We start from the raw sequence: 23,365 nt of genomic DNA on the forward strand, positions 1-23,365 counted from the left end.
AACCACAGTACACTTGTTACAGTGTGTTCCCATAAAGATTTATGGCTTCAAACCTTGTATTTGCAAAAGTTAGTAGATAAGTCCTTTGAATGGCTTTAGTGAATTTCTCATCAACCATGACACTTTATGACTGATGCTATATTAACTTTCTCAATGACATCATTTCAGGCACGTCCATAACTAAATGTACTCTGTAACTCACTCAGAAAATATTCTATTTAATTAAACATAAAAATAATTAGATGTTTATAATTAAAAGTAGGTGTTAGTTTTAGTTTACCATATTTGAAACAATGAAGGTTGATGATGTACAATGATATAAACACTACTGTGTTTAATAACTATAAAATTCACATTGAAGCAATTTCTGCCTCGGGTGACAAATATTTGTGATGACATGATAAAGGGGGGGCATGCACAGCTTTAAAACAACCCTCATCTAAGATGACAAGAAATTAAATTTTTCCTTCTTTATCTTATTAGTATGCCTGGGAGAACCCTGGCATTAATCAGGGGGAATGTCACACAACCATGAGCTGATCTAGAAATCATTTTATCTTTTTTTAAAGGAATATCTCAAGTTTCTTCTTTCAGCATTTTGACTTTGATTTATTTCACAGCTATCCTTGATTTCTCTGTTAGTTTTACACAAACAATTCCTGTGCAAAAAAGTCAATAAAAAGGCATATTTTATGTAATGGAGCATAGAAATGAATATGCTATCATATTGTATTAGAAAAAAATTGAATCACTAATTAAATGCCTTGTATACAGTATTTTGTTACCTCTCCGCCAGATTTTAAAAATCTGCTCCCATCTCATATCTCTACAATACAAATGTCATATATTCTGGTCTATGAGAAAAAGTGTTTTGAGCTATTTTTGCCTATGAAGTAGGAAAAGATAAGACTCCTTCAGAAACTCTAGATTTCAATGTCATCACTGATTCCCTTGGGAGTCTTAGAGGACATGAAGAACCCAAGAAGTAGAACACATTTCTATCCTATCCTTCAGAGTAGGATCAGCTCTCATTTCGTCTCAAATTATGATAGCTGAAATTAGAGCTCATTTCACATTGGAACCTTTTTTCCCCTATGACTTATAGAGACTGTAATCTTATTACATAGGAAAACAAAGTTTAGAAATCATTAGGAATCCAAATTTGGTTCAGTGTCAGTAATGAGAAACCTCATTTGGTAAACATTTTAAGGCCAATCATTCTATCTGAATCAATACCAAGTAGGTATGTCCTACATTTTATCCAAAGCGAGACAACTCTGACCAATATTCTCTATGAAAAATCTTCATGAAACTTCTCAGTTAGAGAAATTCAAATAGAACTTTCAGAAATACCCTGGCGTTTCTGTATATAGCAAGTACACAGCAAGTAGTTATTAAAACTGAGATTCAAGTCCAGCTCCTTCTCTAAATCCAGGGCCAGAATCTGTGCTCTCTACCAATATGTGCTTCTGTCTCTAGTTGAGCTGAACTAGCAAAAGTATAACTTGTTTCTCAGACTTCTTTGATCTTTTATCAAATTTTGACTCCAATGGCAGGAAAAGCTTACTTAAAAAATAGCTCTGAATCTTAAAAGTCTGAAATAACACTGCTATATTCTAGACACACACACCATAATTTAAATATTCATATTTAAATAATTTGATGCATCTGTTAAATTGATTTGGTTCATTTACGAAAAAAAAATGGCACAATCAACAGTTTTTCTAGGGTGACGGTACTTACTACACGCTGGTAAAAATACAACTCACAGCAGTAATCTGGCATCCTAGAACAATGTCAGCACTGAAAATATACTACTTCGAGGTTTTTCTCAACCATGTAGGCAGTCAGTACTAATAATCTCAAATGGTCAGTTTATTGGACTTCCTACTGGTACTTTTAGGAGTCAATTCATTCTGCTGGCCAATGCAAAAGGAATTCAACTGAAATGTCCATAGGGCTCACACAAATATTTTTTTCTTTTCTGTTTTTTTGGGGTTTAGAATGATTTATTGGTAACATCTGTCCTTAAATTTTCTTTAGGTTAAAAGTTTCTCATCCATGTAATGTGGCAAGTAATTATGTAGATTTAAAGCTCATTTTGCAGGAAAATATGCCTTATATCTATAGGCATTCCAGAAACTCAATGATGTAAGAAAGGAGATTAAATCTCAGAGCAAGAAAACAATTTTGGTTTCCACATCTTCACAACAGCAGGCCAAGTCTGACTCTAATGTTTGATAACTTAAGCAAGTAGACCCCACACTAGGCAACAATCAGAATAGTGCCTCTTTTTTTCCCTTGTTAAAATAGCTTTATGAAGATTTATCATATGTACCATACAATTCACCCATTATAAGTGTACAATTCAGTGATATTCAGTATATTTACAGAAGTGCACAACCATAACCACAATCTAATTTCACAATATTTCCATCCCCCCATCCTTTATGCAATGACTAATCTACTTTTTGTCTCAATAAATGTGCATTTCCTGAAACATTCACATAAATGGAATTAGGCAATAGCAGTTATTGTGGGCTCAATGTCTTTCCCCTAGCCAGATGTTTTGAGGTTCTTCCATGTTGTAGCATGCCCCGTCCCTCAGTGGATGCATGGGTAAACAAAATATGGTCTATCCATGCAATGGAATATTATTTAGCCATTAAAAGGAGTAGGAATGGTGCCTCTTAACAGTATTTAATTTGGATGACTCCAATCAAACACAGGCACCTTCAGACTCCTAGTCATTGGAAGAGGCATAATATGCTCAGCACCCCACGTTCTCAAAGGTTTACTCCTGTATTAGATCACTGGGAAATCAGGTATTCACATCAGTCTGTTTCAGCACTTTGCCATAAGAAAGACTTTTCTGCATCATGCATTCATGTTAAGGTCTTGGTTACTGTGAAGGGTTCATAAAAGAAACATACTTTTATAGAATATATTCATGCGCCTTTTTTGAATGTCACACTTAAATAAGGAGTGCATTATATTAACTGATTTCCCTTTACTTTATTCTGGCCGCATAGGCTTTTTGAATTTAGTTATTGGGAGAGGGGAGGGAGAAATTCCCCATATGAATGATCATACTCTCATTTATCAGACAATATACTAATATTATTATTATCCATTTCTAAAATTTATTGAACTTATGCTGAGCATTTGGTGTGTGTACAGCACTCTTTTAAGTATCTTATTTGTAGCAATTGATGGTATTTTTACAACAGCCCCATGATGTAGTACTATTATTATCGCTTTTTATGCTTAAGGGTTAGAGAGGAATAGAGAAAGTCAGTAATTCACCTACAGCTATTGCGTGGATGAGTCAATACGTCAGCCCAGGAAGTCGAAGAACTATATCCCAATTCTAGGAAACTGAGAATTAACACTGAGTGCTCAACTGCTGTTGTAGGTATCTTGCATCTTTTGTTCTGTTGCTTTTAACTAGAATCCTGTGTTTAGTTTTACAATCCACAGCAAACAAATGTAGAGAAAAGAGTTTCCAGTCATAAATAACAAATGAATCATATATATTTGAATGACTGCAAAGTTTCCAGTGAACTGTTTTTCCCATTGGTTATAGGTTCAATGTAGTAAAAAAAACAATACATATTTGAATGTGTCCAGTATGCCTGAATTGGTATCTTCATAGATTTTGAATATGCCAAACCTTTTATTTATTACGTTTTTAAAATAAGGCCATGCCAGCTAAGTAATGTCTGGAATCCTAATTAATTGTTAATTGATTAAGAATTGCCTGAGTATAAGAAACACTTATCAAATCTTGTCACTTAGAGCTTTGCCCAGAACATGTACTTTGCTCCCAGGCTTTCAAAGATTTATGTCTCATTCAACTCACCTTTCCACATCACGTGAAACATACACACAAAAATGCTTCACTATCATCAAAATAAAAAGCCAATGTAGGTGATTAAGAAAATACATCACCTTGTTATTCTAATAACACAATTGGCTTCCAAGGCAAGAAATCAGAATTACACCCTCGGGAAACTTTTGAACCATAATGAAATGAAATTAAACCCTATTCATTGCTAGTGATAGAACCTACCAAGAGTTGTTTTTTTTTTTTTTTGAATTGCCTGTGATATTCCTGTTCACATAACATCCCCTCTGAATAGATAATTGTAACAGTAATCATGTTTGCTTTCTTTTTGAGCAGATGGGTCTTTTCCAAATAGACTGTGTAGTAAAAAAATAAGTGATACCTGGTTTAAACCACTTTTAAAAAATGCTATCTTTTAAAATACTGCTTTCACCATCATATTTCTCCAGAATGCTTATGCACATATAATCTCATCCCCCAAATGTAACTGTCTATTGTGATATGTGTGTATGTACAATGTACAAATGTAGAGATTCAGTTCCAACAGCTTCTTCAATAGAAAATTTAGACAGTGATAAACTGAGCTCAGAATACCATATGTAATGAGAATTCCATATGTAGACGGTTAAATAATCAATAAATTATGCAGGAACTTTTAAATCTCATTTTTCTAATTAATTATATTGAAATTAGAAGAAAAGCTGTATTCAAGGATGCCACATTGGGTTTAGTGGATGTGATCTGATATGGGTTTTTTTTTTTTTTTTCTAAAAACCTTTCCCATTTGATTATAGGGCAGAGAATGTGTTTTATTAATCTGTTATTTCCCATCTCCACAAGATCTAATGCATGTAGTACTCAATAAATGCTTATTGAGTGGATTTAACATAAAATAATTTTGAAATTATTTAGCTAGGATTCAATGTCAAATAATACCACAGATATGAATATGTAGGAAGGCATCAATTCTACTTCAAAAATTATTTACTTTAACATATTTTAAAACGTTTTGCACCTGTTTAAAAAAGAATAATGAAACATATACTTTTAAATGCTGATGTTATACTAATAATAAAATTAAAACTGATGTAGTCATTGATGTTCATAATTAATTCCTTCACTAGCTACTGGTTAATCTTATACATGTTATGATTACAAAATGTAAAGGTTCAAAACCAAGGACCTCTTACTCATTTATTAATATACTTCTCATTCTTTCCTAGTTATATTTTAACACTTTTATTATAATATGATCCCTGTACAGTAAACTACACATATTTCAGATGTACAATTTGATGAATTTTGATAGATGTATATACATCAATGAAACCTCTGCCACAATCATGACAGCTAACATTTCCATCACTCCCCAAGAGGTGCAAGTTTTGAATTCCTAATTTATTCCTTCCCACTCCCTTTATCCCCTGGTAACCGTAAGTTTGTTCTCTATCCTAGTTATATTCTTAAGCCAAACCCTAACCAGTTTTTGGATTGATATTTCTTTTCCAGTCTCTTTAATTACGTCATCTTTTCCAGTCTCTTTAATTACGTCTTTTATCGAAGATGGTAACTTTTCCTTTACTAAAAAAAACACTCAAAGAGAAGTTTTATAGATTCATGGTTTAAATTTCACCTTAAATGTAAAAGGAAACATTTTTATTTTCTATTAAGTAACGGGTTCCGCATTCCCAGGTGGGTCTTGCTGAGGAATTCTAACAATTTCGTATCTACTTTCCACTCACTGATGTTCCTCCTGTTTTCACACTGACTTTCATCCTAAAGGCTGCCCAACATCCTAAAGGCTGTAAACTCACAAGTCTTCTCCCTGAGCGTGGATGTATCTGCACTGCTTTTAACACCCAGCTTTATGTCTATTGTCATGTTTCTGAATATGACACCTCCTTAATATAAACAGCCTTATTAAAGGGTGATCTCATAATTTTAAAAATATTTTGAAAGCTAATAAATTTATATTATCTGACTCATATAAAATGAAAAATTCGTATTTCCCAAGTATTCGTTTTTAACATTTAACATTCACTCTAGAACCTAGTCAAAAATTTCCCAGATATCTTAGTATTTAAATATTTATTGAGTCTCAACTTTTCTGCTTAATACATTCTTTCTATTCTCTCTATGCCTTTTCTCCCACACCCCCCTCCTCCGCCTCTCTCTCTCTCTCCATCTCTCTCTCTCTCTCTCTCTCACACACATACACACTCTTCAGGTCCCTGGACTGTCTTATAAAAAAAAATTCAGGGCATACATTTTCCACAAATGAAGCCACAAAAATTGAAAATCATGACCTTTGAAATATTCATCTCACTAAGATATAAAAATTGAAGGAAAAAACAGCCTCCTGAAAATGTGGCAAAAGATTAGCTACTCCTATTACATTTAATACCTTGAGGTTTATTTCAACTCAAAATAAAATGGCTTAGCCTAAAACTTAGCTAATATATTATCCATACTCCAAAAAGGAAAGCTTGCAAACAAAGGAGACCACACAGTATTTGCTTCCAAGTCACTGAATAGGTTGTATCAGGAAAATATATATATGTGTGTGTGTGTGTGTGTGTGTAGAAATATTAAAGCATTGGCCAATATGAAATGAAATCTAGCTATGCCAGACAAACCCATTCCCTTTATGTACCTCAGCCTTCAAACTAGACTGATTTTTAAAAGGCTGCCTTTTACCTAAAGATATAAATTCACCTTCAACAGTCCTTCCTAAGAAGTAACTGAGTAGTCTCTGGAATCTGAAATTTGCATGATATGATATAAACTGTTTGAAAAATAAGGCCATGCTGATATTTTAAGGGATATTAAAAAATAGTTTATTCAGTTTACTCCAGTGATCTCCATATAGACTTAAAATACACTATATTTTTGCTGAAAAGGGACTTGGTTATTATCTATTCAATTCTTTATGTAAATATGGGGAAAACCAAAGCCCATAGAGCATATCCCCCTTCTCTACATCCTATAAATTTTAATGGCAGAGCAAAGAAAAGACATAGGAAGCACTCTCTGTGTTTTGATTTCTACTACACTGGTAATACAGTTCTCCAATATCTGTATAACATAAAATGTGAATTAAGTTAAACAAAATGTTGTTTATCTTCTACCCTGTGTCAAGTCCTTTAGAAATTAAAGAAAAGAGGCTGAAGGTGCTGTGCCCTTGAGTAGCTCAGGGTCTAGTGGTGAAGGAAGTTATACAAACCCATGATGGGAAGAGAGAGTGAGACGACCGTAGCAGAATATTGTACATGGTGACACAGGGGTAAGCAGCCGAGTCCAGGTGAGACACCACAGTCAGGGAGAGTTTAACAGTGGAAGAATAACTGAGTGGGGTTTTAAAGGAGGAACCAACATTTGACAAGTGATGACTGGTAAAGGAAGTCATGCTAGGGAAGGCTCACAGTCTATACAAAAGAACGTTAGCAAGAATCTATACAAAAGGAACATACATGTAACAACTGCAACAATAACTGTAGCATAATGTCAGAGAAAGAAACCCAAGTCAGTAAGACTGGAGTGAGGGTCAAGGTCAGAACCCTTATTAAGGGCTTTAAATATTCAGTGAACCTGGGCAACCAAGGGAGCAAATGAACAGGAGTGACAGAACTGACTTTTGATAGAATGCTCTTTTTTATATATTGTGGCAAATAATTTAAAAAACAAACCAAAGGAAATGAAAACCACTTCTTAAAAAATTCAATTGAGAAATGAGGCTGGACCAAATGAGGTAGGATATTTAAGATTAGAATCATAGGACACAAGGCTGGTAAGTAAGGAAGAAGCAGAAAAATGAGAACAATGCAATAAATCATGAGGCTGAAAGAAGTGTTCGTGGGTCTACTTATTTTCCATTTTGCTTTCTTTGCCATAAACAACCACAGTGTCTATTAATAAATAAATATGTGGTATGATCAAACAATATGATTCAGGATTGAGAAAATGACTTCTTACACCCAACCTCATTCTCTTCCACCAGTGTTATGAATCCAAGAACTGGTTCACTTTTCTCTGGTCCTTGAAAATATGCTAAAAAAAAATTAAAAGGAAAATTCAAACTGCTTATGTAGTAATGAGGTCTTATATAGTACTCAACTATTTTTCTCTGAGCTTCCTATTGGACTACGGCTTTTTAGAGAGGATGATCTTGATCGAAACAGAACTCAGAAGTTTTGATTTTTTCAACCACCATCTTACTTCCTGATAAGATCACATTGACTCATCTCATCAGAAGACTGTGTTTGACTTCCTTCTATACCTCCTTTCCCCAAAGAACTGAATTTACTCTTTTGTAACACAGTCATGACTAATGCCTGCAGATGGTAACTTAAGCACAACCCCGATATTTTTAGTAGTTTTTTCCCCCAAAATAAGTCTCTTTGTACATCAAATTTTTGTATCAAAATTGAGCCACGTCTTTCTGTACAGAACTGCTGCCCCTGTTACTTAGCCAAACATCAGAGTACGACTAACACTGTCACCACCTGAAATTCCTAAGCAGCACTCATCACTCCAACTTCTACCACTCAAAATAATTACATTACTAGATGGAGAATCTAATTAAAATGAAGATCAAAGTTTCTTTGTAGGAAGCAGAAAAATCACTGCTACTAAGGTGCTTTGCCTTAATATTTTAAGTTGAATAACTGAAAGGTAAAAAGTGACATAAGGATGACAGCAGTGACCTCTGTGATGAAGCTTGAAGCTAGTGATGAGAGTAGTAAACCAACATTTACCTGTTCAGTGAAAATACGTATACTCATCACAAATCCATGAGTTGAGTGTCACTATTTTGATTTTGCAAATGAACAATTTGAAAATCAGGAAAATTTAGCAACATGCTCAAGATCAACCAGCTGGAAACTCAGTGTGATTTCAAAGTCTGTATGTTTCTTTTCTTTTACTGTGTATTACATCTTAGACTAGCATTCCTCTGTTAATATCAGCTTTCCCCCCCAAAAAAGAAGTATTTATTATCTTATCCATTGCCATTCATTTGTTCAGCAAACACTTAACAAGTGTAACAGCTCTATTGCAAGCCCATACTCAGCTTTTGAACATACAAAGACAACTTTGATAAGTACTATGCAGTCCAGTATGAGATTAATTCATGTAAATAAATGATGGAAATACAATGACAAATACTAATACATATGACTAAATTTAACTGAGCATTTAAATTGTGCCAGGCACTCCTTCAGCTTCTTTATACATACGAACTCATTTAACCCACGAAACGATTCTATGAAATAGACCTTGTTATTATTCCATGTTTGACAGGCAAGGAAACTGAAGGACACAGAACTTAAGAAAATCACCATAGAAGAGTCAGCACAAAGGAAGCATAATGTTACTTTTTCTAACAAGGATATATCACATGCTTATGGTGTTACCTTCCTTGCTTGATAATCAGGAAAGATCTTGAAGAGAATGAAGCATATGAATTAACTCTTAAATGATCAAGCTTCTCTTAATAAACAGATGAAGGAGAAAAGGGCATTTAAAGCCACAGAGACAGCACCATAAACGCACCAACAACATTGCACATTTGACAACTGCCTGCCGTCAATCAGGTCATTCTATCTCCATGGTTTCTAACCACAAGTGGCATTTAAAGTTGCCCAGCAATCCTATTTTTCTTGCGAGAGCTTTCTCCCCAGTGTCATTTCACGCTTTCCCATCCTACTGAAACCTTCAAATATCCCACTGCATGCTCACTATTTGTACATGATTTTGCTTTCTATTTCACAGGAGCTAATCAAGTTACTGTTTGTAACCATCTCAAATTCCTGGAAGTATTTGTTCAGATTACTGCAGAAAACACTCACCCCCCTTTGTGTTATTTATGTTATCTATTGATATTTTTCAAATATGTAACATATAACGAACCATTATGTAACTATGTGCCACCTAAATATTCCAAAGTTCCCATGCTGGATAAACATGATGAGTCTGGGAATCATTGGTTCAGTAAATGTGTAAAGAAAGAGCTTTGTTCAACAAATGAGGATACACAAATTCCAGAGGTAAAAAAATCAAAAGATTAACCAATTGACCAGTCTGATAACCCTTCCAAGTTTGCAGGCAAGCCAAAAGAGGAGCTGACCAACTGCTGAATCTTTCCTACTACAAGAAGCAGAACACTGAGAGCGTAAACTCTTGTGCCAAATAAGAGAACTAGGGCTATTAGGCTGGAGAGTCATCTGACTCTCTCAGAGATGACATTAACATTAGCATCTGCCCTAAACTGATCCCTAGAGGAATGATTTTAGGGTCTTGCCATGCAAAAGGGTGACATTTTCAGAGAATAGCTTCCTCTGCAACATTTTCTATTTCTGCATTGAAAGTTCACACATACCAATGCAGACTCATCTAGAAAAGGTCCTCTCTTCCTGTTTCTAACCAAAAAAAAAAAAAAAAAAGAAAAAATAAAAATAAGAAGGAAAAAAGGAAAAATGAGATCAATTTACATAATATTCCTTATTTTGACCATTGTACCCTCATAAGTCATAAGTGAGTTTTGTAGTTTTACTGAATGTTTGTAAAAATTACAGAATTTAGCCCTCTGCAGGAAGAAGTGCTAAGAAATCTAAGATTGGTTTCTCTCTTCCAGTCATAGGCTCTAAACTTACCACCCTAACTGTATCTTTGCTTATTTTTTACATTATTACAACAGAACAAACCCCTTTCCTATGTTAAGGTCAGTGTCTCCATCTTTGTGCAGAATGTTGTCCCATCTAACATTCTCAGAGACCTAGCTCTAGAGATTCTTCTTTCTATTCTCTGTATCTTCAAATATTTCTTCTGTTCTGGCTCCTCTCCTTTAGCATTTAAACATGTTACGCTGTGTCACTTATAAGCAAATAATGACTTGTTTTTTATGCAAGCCAGTGGACACTTCTCAGTCAATGCTTTGCTTTATTTGGCCTATCACACTTTGAAACCCTGTATCTTATGGATATTCTTAATTTCTCATTACCCTCTTCCTGTCTTTCCAGTGATTCCTTTTTTATTTCATTTCTGAACTCTTTATTTCTGATTGATACTTCAAATATTGGTATTTCAGATGACATGGTATTAAATGTAAAAAATCCTAAAGACTCTCACACACACACAACTATTAGAGCTAATGCATGAATATAGTAAAGTTTCAGGATACAAAATCAACATACAAAAATCAGTTTCATTTCTACACACTAATAAAATACTTGGAAAAAAATTAAGAACACAATCCCATTTATAATATTAAAATACTTTGGAATAAACTTAATCAAGGAGATGAAAGACTAGTACACAGGAAACTATAAATTGTTGATGAAAAAATTAAAGAAATCACAAACAAATGGGAAGATATTCCATGTTCATGGATTAGAATACTTAATATTGTTAAAATGAGCATACTACCTGAAGTGATCTACAGGTTCAATGCAATCTGTATAAAACTCCCAATGGCATTTTTTACAAAAACAGATTGAACAATCCTAAAATTCATATGGACTCAAAACAGACCCTGAATAGCAACAGCAATCTTAAAATGAACAAAGCTGAAGGTATCATGTCCCAGATTTTGAAAGCTACTCTAAAGCTATAGTAATTAAAATAGTACAGTATTGGCATAAAAGCAGACATATAGATGAATGGAACAGCATAGAAAGTTCAGAAACAAACCCACACATATATAATAAATGGATCTTCAACAAGGTGCTAAAAATACACAATGGGGAAAGGACAGTTTCTTTAATAAATGGGATTGGGAAAACTAGATATCCACAGAAAAAAATAAAGTTTGACCATTATACTGTACACAAAAATAAACTCAAATGTATTAAAGATTTAACTGTAAGACCCAGAATTATAAAACTCCTAGAAGAAAACATAGGTGAAAATCTTCATAAAATTGGGGTGGGCAAAGATTTCTTGGATATGACACCAAAACCACAAGCAACAAAAGCAAAATTAGACAAGTGGGGATACATCAAACTAAAAAGCTTCACAGCAAAGGAAACAATCAACAGAGTAAAAAGGCAACTTTAAAATGAGAGAAGTATTTGTAAACCATATATCTGATAGGGAATTAATATACAAAATATAAAAGAAATTCCTACAACTCAAAACAAAACAACCTGATTCCAAAATGGATAAAGGACTTGAATAAATATTTCTCCAAAAGAAGATATACAAATCACCGACAGACACATGAAAAGATGCTCAACATCACTAAACATCAGAGAAAGGCAAATCAAAACCACCATGAGATACCATTTTGAACATGTTGGGATGGCCATTATAAGAAACAAACAAACAAAAAAACCCACAGGAAATAAAAACTGTCAGCCAGGATATGGAGAAACTGGAACTTGTGCACTGTTGGCAGGATTATAAAATGGTACAGCCTCTATGGAAAACAATATGAAGGATCCTCAAAAAATTAAAAACAGAACTACCATATGACACAGTAATCCTACTTCTGGATATATATCCAAAAGAGTTGAATTCAAGATCTCAAAGAGATCTGCACTCCCGCGTTCACTGCAGCATTATTTACAATAGCCAAGATACAGAAACAATCTAAATGTCCACCAACAAGTGAATGGATAAAGAAAATGTGAATGGTGAGTAATTACTTTTGAAAGGTAAAAAAAGGAAGCTTCATTTTGACAAATTATGAGGAAATAGAGCAATCAGTATGATCCCCACCTTATAGCAGTAGTTTAAAACTGCTCCAAGAAAGAATACAATTTGTCTTATTCAGCATGTCAATAACCTCAAAGCAGCTTGATTATATACATAATGCATTAAAGAAAATTATATTTAACTTTGGAATGGTCTCCCTTACATGGTATCTTAAACATTCAAATAATAGCACATGCACTTGTAGTATATGCTTTAATAGATTGTCTTAATCACTTTGTAGCCTGTTACTTTCCAAAGTATATAAGAGTTTCATAACAAATGACAAGCTAAGGATTCAAATTGTAAAGTGCTTAATTTTCTATTTAGATTTTAACTAATTGCAAATAACAAGGCCAATGTCACTCATACAACATCCACCCACTGAAATTTCATTCAAAAGCAGAAAGTCTATCTCTGTTGCCATGTTTGAGTTGACTCTGCAGGTTTAAAACATCTCTGAATTCTATTAGCTCAAACTCAGTTTGAGTACCTGAAAATCAAGAAAATGTTTAAGACTAATCATTAGATCACTACTGTAAATTGTATAGTAAGCACTGAGAAAAAACTGAAGAGTTGAAAAGTACTGTTAAGTGGGCAAAATCACATACTATTATAGTGGGTCACTAGCTCTATAGGAATGGGTATAACCAGCTCCTTGAAAGATTTCATCTCTTCCCATTCCCTACGGGCCTGAAAAGGGGACCATATTTCAGTTAAGATGCACTCCTTAATAGGTAGGGTTTATATAGGTATATACCTTAGGGCCCATTAGCATTAATCACCAGTGTGTTTTGGCGCTGGATAGCAATGCTGGAGATTTGAAAGAAATTTGTATTTTCCCAAGAGACAACCCCACAACTCAGAATATGTCCTAGCTCCTCCCACCATTAAGCTTTTAGGGTTCCTTTGAAAGATAACTCTAAACGGGTCCTTCAGTGCAGAGGTCAAAGAAAACTGATAGTAGACATTTGGAGATTCAAGCTAAAGCAAATGTAGGTTTTCTTTTTCTTTTCTTTTTCTTTTTTTCAGAAACCTACCCAAGGCCAGGCTTCTCATTTTAGTACTTGGGAAGAAGTCCCAATTCTCTCAAACATTTCTTTGCATTTGTCATTTTTAATTTACATTACAGGAAACAGTAACAGTTTCATTATGTTTCTGTCTCTGATCTCAGGGATGATAACAGCTGGAATGCATAAAATGCTGTGCTAACAACTGACTTGGGGAGGTACCAACTTTGCATATTCTGAAACAGAAATGGGGAGAACTTGGAAGCAGCACAAGTCAAGTTTTCTGGGAATAAACGTTGTGTAGTTTACCAATTCCAGTTGGCCATGTTTTTATCCTCCACATTAGTGGCAAAGGGACATACCATGTTCCTTACTTGTGCTCTCACAACATCAAAACTCTCTCTGAATTCCTACTATGAACTTGATAGGAATACTGGTTTAAAAAGGAAAAGAAGGAAGAATGTAGAACTGTAGAACAGGGTGAGTCCTTTTCCTCTTCTACTTTTTGTTTGGAAGTTTCGTTTGTTTGATTTCTTCTATTCAGGGGTACTTATGATTGAGGCGGAAGACTAGCCCCAGAGACTAGTCCCCTTAATCTTGACATGTGGGAATCTTCAATATTATGATATTTGACTGAAATAAAGAGGGTTAATGACTGTGTAGACTATGCAAGTACATAAAAAGTGATATCCATCAGGAGCTCCAGACCACCTAAAGGACTGGACACTGTCCTAGTTACACATAAGAAGAAAAAGAGTGAGACTCTTCTCTGAGAGGAGTCTGGAAATTGTAAATACAATAATAACTTCTGCAGCTAGTTTCAGAAAAGAGATAGTTACAGAGCCTCCTAAAGACTGTGCCATTGGTTATAAATTAACAGCTAAGTGTGTGTGAAGGCAGTGATGGTCCAGCCTTTGGAGTAGGCAGAGCTCTAGTGACAGTAACACTTTGACACCGACGTATCAGACAAGCATTATCATCTGTAGTAAGATACGTAACAGGAAGGAAAACTTTAAGTTAGTGGGCTAAATTGTTAACTTAAGAGGGTGAGGCTAAAACTCCATAATAATACATTGGCAAGAGCTAAGCAATAACACACACTCCTCTCCACCTTCAAGACTGTCACCCCAAATAAATGACTATCTAATATTGTAAAGGGAAGTAAGAGGTAGATTCTACCAGGAGAAGAAATCATGCCTGCTTTTTATCAACCACAAATTGAATGGTTATCCATAGTCTAGTTTCATGAGGGCTAAGTTACCTCTCATCTACTCAATGGGATATTATTAGACATGAGGGCTGTGCCAAATCACAGTTGCTTGGCAAAGAAGTCCTCACTAGTTTAATGTAAAATGTGAAACATCTAATGATACTGTCATGGGGTGTAAGTAGACACACAGTGAGGGTCAAAGTGCAGCAGCCACTTCTAGACCCTAATGGCAGGGTCTTGTCCATAACTGGCAAAGTTAAGAATCCTACATCAGCTTAGTTTCAATATAATCTTATTCCCCACTTAAAACTTTCTATTCCATGGGGAAAAGTGAGATGAACAATGAGATAAGAATGATGCTCTGCTACAACAAGGGAAAGTCCTAGTACAAAAGTTGAGCCCTCAAAGGAAGGAACAGCTAAAGGTGGGAATCAAGAATGGTCAGACAAAAGAATTAATGAAAAAGCAATGAACAAGACACTACTTCTCCATGGATTTCCTGTGTATTTCTCACGCAAATCTATGTGAATCTTGAATGTTGTTGATGCGAACAAACGTATCTTTCTTTATCTTATGATTTGGGGAGACGGAAACTTGCACAAGACTCTATGCCTAACAGGAAATTTATCCATTTGTTGACGTCTTCAAATACATTCAAATGGTGAGTAGAGATGAATTAATCAATGTACACAGCAAAATGTCATCTTTTATAAGTATTTGTTTAGCTGAATGTCATGTATGATCTTATTTTATTTCTGCATCATCAATAGAGCAAAGTTCTTGAGGTATTTTTCCTTGAAGCAAAGGAGTGATAATCTGTTCTTGTCAACACATATGGACCACTGTGTTCAGCTAGGAAAGACATCTATCATCTTAACACATTTTCCCACTAGGGACTTAAACACAGGTCTTTAGTTTCCTCAGTTGGGTGTTTGAACAATTTGAGCCAATCAAGTTCACTAGTGAGGAAGAGAGAACCACAGGGGGAAGTTCATACTATACTGTTCACTGTTGGAAATCGCATTTGAAAAAATACCTTAGGTGGCTACCACCCACCTATCCAAATATTAAAGACAGTAGTAGAGTTGGCAAAAGAATATTGTAAATGAAGGAGAAGATATTCCTATCAAGTTCTTACATGACTCTTTTTGTGATATACATTTGATATTTACAGATTTGGCAGTCTAATGTGTGGCTAGGGCTAACTTCTCTCATCATCCTTAATGATAAAATTCTGTGGAAGTCAAACTTTCGGTGTGTATGTTTATTTACCTGCCCAGTTAATCTTTTTCTTAGAGTATGTGAGATTTTTTTAATAGATTAATTTGGATTAAAATAAGTTATTATTCAAAATACTAGATTCCCCTTCCAGTTTCTTTATCTAGCTAGACACTGTTTTCTTGTACTTAACTTTGCCTTGCTTTACTGACATTTGGTATCCCCTGTTCTATTCCAGAAAACAAAAGTTAAGAACAGTGAGGTAGTTCTTTGATATCATGCCCTTATCTAAGAATTAGGTAAGCAACCCACAAGCTTCCTTCCAAAGGAGGCACTCCTGATTAAGAAATCTTCTCTTTAGAAAGTTATAGAAAACACCATGCCACAGGCCTGTGCCCCCATCAATAATATTCAGAGCAAAATCAAGCAGAGATACTTAAATTAGATTTTCATAAACAACCTGGAATTTTAGGAAAAAATAAAGTAACTTAAAACAAAATAACAAGGGAAACCTAACGAGACAGGATGGAAGAGGTCAGGGCACAACCATTCAAGGAATACTACAGCAATTAACATCAAAATGGTAAAAGATTCAACCCCCAGTAGGCCTTGAGGCTCAGGATGATGAGAGATTTAACTTCTAGCAGATCTTGAGCTTCATTATACGCCCATTGTAATGTATTAACATGGTAAATAACACGCCCACAGGCACCATGGAAGTCCAAAGGCTAGCCACAAAAGGTTAAAGAGTGGGAAATGGCCAACTTCCTGGGAATCCCAATCCCTTCCCCAGGCTACTTAGACTGGTCCTTCCACTTATTAGCATATGAAGCCACTACACCCAAAAAAACTAGCAACACGGTGCCTCACAGCCGCCTCTCTACCAGTTGGAGACGGCCCGCACTCTGTCTATGGAGTGTGTACCTACTTTTAATCTGAGCACCCAACCCCCACACCTCGTGGCCTTTCTCTTGCCTTTCGATGTGTCTCCCTGAATAAATCTACCTTTACTCAATTGTGGCTCGCTCTTGAATTCTTTCCTGCGCTAAGCCAAGGACCCACACTTGGTGGGCACGTCCCAGGGGCTCAACCGAAGCCTGGGACACAGCCCTCCTCATGTCCCACATCTGTTTTCCTGCATCACTAAGATACAGTCTGACAATTAAGATTCTCAGATTAAAGTGCAGAAAGGAAGGTACATTTTAGACAAAGGGGGCCCTCCCAGTGCATAGATGCTAGCTGTCCACCATCATGAAAAAACAAGGGATCATGCTGGTAGATTCGATGCTTCTTTTTTTTTTTTAAAGTATGGTCAGTTAATGCTTAATTTTTAAGTCAACTATTCACCAGCTAGAGATTTTTTAATACGGAGTACTAGCTTTCTAATACCCACCTTTCTTCTCTCTTAATTGCTCTCAGGAGCATGACTAATTTAAAATTACCTGTCTCTGATAAAATCTTATACTCTTGGGACAAAATACTGAAATAACTATATTTCTACTTTATCAAAACCTTTTTCCCAGTAATAAATTATCTCTGTACAACAGAACATCCTAGAGTCTTCCTGTGAAAAAGCAAAGCAATCAAAATCTAACATTTTATAGGAGAAACATGTTCCAAAGTGGGATTAAGAAAGCTGTAAACTGTATATGACCTTTCAACAGCCTTCGACTCTGGTTTGAAACACACGATAACGTTAGCTCCCTGATGGTGGATGAGAAATGTAGCCCTTAAAAGAGTGTTTTATAAGATGCAACTCTTTACAGCAAAGATATTTGCTCTCACTATTTTGGGTGGGAAAATGAAGTGAATAACACCAACAAAAATCTTGCTTTTCCAGAGAGGAGTGAAAAAATCCTATTAAATGCTTTGGAGAAGACTTTATTTTCAGTAAGCAAATGTTGCCCAGTTAATGCAGAAGCTTCTCAAGTTTCCAAATGTTTCTTACTCTAGGAACCCTCCCTCCTTTCCTTCTCCAGGAATTCTGCTACCTGAATATTAAAAGAAAAAGAGAGAGAGAATCTCTATACTAAGAAAAAATTAGTAACTCCTAGCTTTGGATTAACAATTAAAAATGAATTTACATTTTTCCTAGCTTATATCATTCTAGATGAGTAAGTGGCAGTGTGAAGGAAAAGCCGGGGTGGTCTAACAAGATAACTCACAAGTAGGAATGTGAAGGAGAGGCTGGGCTGGTCTAACAAGATAACTCACAAATCTAAGTATTGGAATACTGATCTGAGTTCTGCTAGACTAACTTGTAAATCTAGGTTAATTAGTGTTGGTTTGCTGTTCATGTTTTTTTCTAGCCAGCTGAGTTTTCAAAGATACATATCTGGCTTTGGAATGTTGGTTTGCTGCCTCCCTGCCTCCACTTTTGTGATGATAATGCTGCTAAAGCTGTTCCATGCCTATTGGCCGAATACCCCAAGCTTGTACTTTACCGTATAAAACCTCATGTGCACTTCTTGAAGGTGCTCAGAGCTTTGGAGCAGAAGCCCCTCTGAGCCTGCCGGTGTAATACATCTGAGTACTCCAACCCTCCGAGTGGTGCTTGTTTCTTGACTGACCTGTCGTTTCCGTAACAGTAGATGAATATTGTAATGAAAAAACACTGAATGCGAATTCAGGCAATACAATTTCCTGTTCTGCCTCTCTCCTTTACAGGCTTTGAAACCTGGAGCAATATCCCTTGACCTCTCTGAGCTTCAGCCATTAAATTAAGAAATCTTAATGTGCTTTGAAAATTATAAAGTTCTGCACTATATTATTAATAGTTTTTATTATTTGTTAATTACTCAAACTGTTCAAGAAAAAGAGGTATAATCCTTTTGCTCAGGTGGTTTATAATCTATTTTGGAAGCAAAATATGTGTACACACAAAAACAATAAATATAATACCAATCTAATGACTTGGTGATAGATCCGCAGAGGACGACAAATTTGGGAAATAACATTCAGTAACACTGGTAAGATTCAATAACTGCGAATTGGGAATTTAATGAAAATCTTTTTTTCCCATGTGATTTGGGAAAATGTTTTAACATTGTTTGAAACTAGTTTGGTCTAAAAGGAACTCCATTTGTGAAGAGATAACAGCGTTTTCAGTTTGAGACCTACTGAATTTGCTGTGAGAAATATTTATCTTGTGAGCAACTGTAATTATGTGACTGAATTGGAGAGGATCATCCTGGAGGTATTTTTGGTTCAATAGTTAAAACAATTAAATTATAAGTATGGATCATATTTGGAGAATGATCAGGAATCAAGGGTAGAGCCTTTACAATAAATGCTGTAATAACGAGACAGAGAGTGGCAAGAAAAAAGCAGATACCAAGAAAAGGCTGAATCACAGATGGAAGAAAAAAAAAACTGAGAATGAAAATGCCAATACTATAGGACTTGCGAAAGAATTCTGATACTAAAGGATAATGTTTGAGAACGATTTTTAGTAACACGGCGAGGCAAAGGTGAACCTCAAACCCCCGAAGTTCAATAATAAAGTAGGCAGTTACCTTGTAGAAGCAGCAAGGATGGTGACTGGTCATCCAGGAGTTCGGCAGGTAAATGAAGGAGAACTATCTTGACGGTGAGGAGGTAGCCGAGCTAGGAAAAAATGTGTAGTGTGAGAGAGACTTCAGCACGTTCAAAGGAAGGAAGGAAACAGTCATTAGAAGAGGAAAACTGAAAATATTGAGAGGCTAAATCTGGGATAGACTCAAGGAGGTGCAGATGAAAAGAGAAGGGTTTACTTGAAAGAGAAAGAAAAGCTTGTCCTCCTGAGCTACATGGATTTGAGAGTGTTGTCAGTGGAAGGTAGAAACACAGGTGGGAAAGGATGCCAGGTGGTCTCAATATTTCTTCTTAAGTAGAAGGTAAGGTCATTCGGTACAGGTGAGAATGTGGAGAGTGAGAGAGGTGGAAAGCTAATGAGAAGCTCTCAATAGGGACAGGTATCTTTAATTTTCTATTAACTAGACTACTGTAGAAATTGAAGTTAATTTGTACAGAACTTCTTGTCATGCAAATAATTATTGCCCAGAGCCATGCAAGTAAATTTCATTTAATATACAACTGATTTCCCTTCTCTAGAAAACATTTTATTGTGCTATGGGTTATTAACTAGTTTTATATTTATTAGCAAATGTATTTCAACATCCCCACTTGCCTATATCTCTTTAAATTTCTCTTTTTAGCTGGTTTTAATATCCAAGTCTCTCCTTTATTTACTTGCTTCTATACAGCTGCTTTGTCTAAATATTTTAATGCTTTCAAATATTTATATCCTTGAAGTTTTTAAAAGCATTAAAATATTTTAATTTTATTTTTAAAATACATTTTATTATGCTGTAATACCAGAAATTGACACATTGCAGACTGACTATATTTCAATAAAAAAAAATGAAAAAATATATATACGTTTTACTTGTATCATAGATAACTTTATATAACACATTCAAAGACTGCTTACTTCTTAGAGTTCCCTAAACCTGGAAAATCCACCCCAATACCCACCCCAACCTGTGACCTTGACTAAAGATAAACATAAATTTGGTTAACAATAAGAGGACATTTTGCAAAATGTAAGTAAGATGGAAGCTCATTTAGCATCCACAGCAGGTGAAGGGATGCCTCTAGTTCCCATATAAAATCTTACTTTAAAAAAACTGTGCTTCATCCACTGTAAGCTACCTTTTCCTCCAAAGACTGCCAAGCTCCCCTCCCCCTCCTATGAAGACTGAGAAGGAATTAAAAGGACGTGGGGGTTGGAATGAAGTCAGAAGGAGGGATAGATGAGACAGCTGCTGCAGCTAGTGCTGAAAATCAGGTTTGGCCCAGAGGCACTCAAGCCAGAAGGCAACTGAGACAGACACTTGCTTCCACTGCTGGCCAAGCCTCTTGCCCCCATGCAGGGCTGCCCCGGTCATTAAGAAGGGCACCGTTTTGTATGTAAGTGTTTAATGGCCTGTGGTGACATTGTTAGCACATAAGGAAAACTTTTTTTTAAGTCAAAAGATCTACATTTCCAGGGGAGCTCAGGTGAATCAAATATCTGAGAAGCTTCTCCTGAAAAACTTGCCTCTCTGTGGAATCTGTTAGCAGAGCTTGCAGGTTTATTAGAACTTTTTGTTGCCTTTCATCTTACTCTTGGCTTATACAAGATGAGTATAGACTATTGGATGTAACTGTTTAGAAATTGATATGGCCATGACATCCAGCCACATGTAATTTTTGTTATATAATTATTAATATAAACAAAATAATTACTAATTATTTTAACTAATTTTGTTATCATTTTCAAAGTATTATTCCATAAAAGATGGAACATCAAACAAGTAAAATAATGGTCCTTCACAACATCCAAATGAATAGGTTTCAAATCTGATTTATAAAAAGTTATTGTGCATTCTTTGGATACTTTTATTATATGACCAGATAAAATATAAAGTGTCTCAAGAATGAAATGTATGCATCTCCTATCCATGATAAAAGGCACCTCAAATATAGGAAGTTAAGCAGAGAAGAAATATTGGTTTAATAGATGAAAAAAGGGAAAAAAAGACTGAGACCTCTCTGGATTGTAATCTGGGAGATTAGGAAAAGATTGTGTAAAAAAAATCATTATTTTACCTAGAACCAAGTGCTCTTGCCCTGAGCCCCTTTTATATCCAAAGGATTTGTTGCCAAATTCCAGCAGTCTGTTCTACTATAGCATGATATATATGTTCTTACAAACATGTCTTTCAAAAATCCAGTTACAAAAACAGTTACTTTTAGGGGGAGGGTATAGCTCGAGTGATAGAGCATGTGCTTAGCATGCACAAGGTCCACTAAAAATAAACAAACCTAATTACCACCCCGCCCCCGGCCACCAGAATAAAATAACTAAATAAATAATACACTAATAAACAAATACTTTTTTAAAAAGTTACTTTTGTGACTGAAAACAATTTGTTTTTTCTAGTTGTTCATTCTGCCAAAGAGAATATCTAGTCCAATTTTCTCTCTTGTTCCCTAAATTATGCCTTGTGAGGAACTGCTGGGTATGTTTACATAATAAAAAATGTGGAACAGAAAAGGAAAAAAGTAAGTAAGACTCAAAACTGGTGGAGGAGTGAATGTTGCAGGTCTGAAGGGAAGAGGTTGTGGGAAGAAAGGAGAATTTTATTAGTGTTATGTCTGGAAACATTTCACATGTTTTAAGACATGCATCAAGACTTTGAAATATTTGATGTAACTTTTGATTATTAAACTCTATTCCTTTGATCAAAATACTGCTTTCAGATTGAACCTGTGGCTCTAGAATTTATGAGCAGTTTTCCTATACAGAGTAGAGTAGTTTACATCTGCCATAACTAAGTAAATTTTCCTCAGTAGAAAATCTCACTTGAAGAGTTTTATTTGTTATCTTGAGTATTTTGTTAATATTAGCCTGAGAAAAATAATTCGACTCATCAAAATTAACAGCAATAGTTTATTTACACTTTAATTCACACACTCAGAAGTATTTCAACAGTACTATTACCTTTGATCTTGACCTTGTAATTTTGCTCAGAAAAGAGTTCATAACTATCAAAAGAACAACAATGAAAAAAATCTACAAGACACACTACCAAGCCTCCAAGGATCCTGTCACTCAGTGCTTTGTGAAGCCATCATGCTCCAGAAAAAAATTATTTTCTATTCACAGCAATCTCTGGCACTAGGAGAAATGCCGAGTTACAGAAACCTTTTTGTGATGATAGGAAAGATGCTACCTGGGCATGGAATCAGGCCAAAAGAGTTAGTAAGAAGAGATGGAGTCACCAAGAATGTTAAAAATGATGTGAAGTCCAGTCATAAGGCCATTTCAGTGATCCAGGTGTGAGTGGTGAAGGCCTGGTGTTTGTGTGAATGGGCCAGAAGGGAAAGATTTTAGCAATCTCATAATAAAGAATAGGAGGTAAACTAATGACCATATGAGAGCAAGGCTAGAAAGAAATTTTAAGAAATGTAAATATTATAGCCTGGGAAATGAAGAAACAAGTCGCACCACTGATACACAATTTGTTTAAATTAGAGTTTTGCCCCAAGCTTCCTTTTTAGTATTCCATACTCAAATATCTAGAAGGAGGAAACACTACATAAAATTATGCAAGACTTTTTGTTTTCAATGGAAATGACTTATAATTTAAGTTCCAAATTTTAAAAGAGTGAATAATAGAGTCACTAAAAATATTCACTGCTGCATAAAGCAAAAATTGATGGGAACAATAGTAGTTGTCATGGTTACCTGCATGCCATCACCACACTCTGTGATTATACAATTCATTCCGATGAATAACGCAATTACAGCCTAACATAATACAAAATAATCTTGCAACAACGATACAAAAAAATACCCAAAACCAG

The 23,365-nt window shown here is 35.3% G+C and overlaps 1 protein-coding gene across 7 annotated transcripts in view; it reads right to left on the bottom strand.

Moving 5' to 3' along the window:
* The window catches only part of ZNF804B (zinc finger protein 804B), an 873,532-nt gene that overhangs the window by 224,898 nt on the left and 625,269 nt on the right, over positions 1-23,365 (bottom strand). For 6 of the 7 annotated variants that reach the window (XM_074367517.1, XM_074367515.1, XM_074367514.1 and 3 more), the window contains one exon: positions 19,489-19,579. The exons of the other annotated variant lie outside the window; for it this stretch is intronic. In XM_074367517.1, coding sequence (XP_074223618.1) covers positions 19,489-19,521 — 33 coding nt within the window. In that variant the 5' untranslated portion in view covers positions 19,522-19,579. The remainder of the gene's footprint in view (positions 1-19,488; positions 19,580-23,365) is intronic. 7 annotated transcript variants of the gene reach the window in all.

Source organism: Camelus bactrianus, chromosome 7 (genome assembly GCF_048773025.1).
Source record: "Camelus bactrianus isolate YW-2024 breed Bactrian camel chromosome 7, ASM4877302v1, whole genome shotgun sequence".
NCBI classification, from domain to species: domain Eukaryota; kingdom Metazoa; phylum Chordata; class Mammalia; order Artiodactyla; family Camelidae; genus Camelus; species Camelus bactrianus.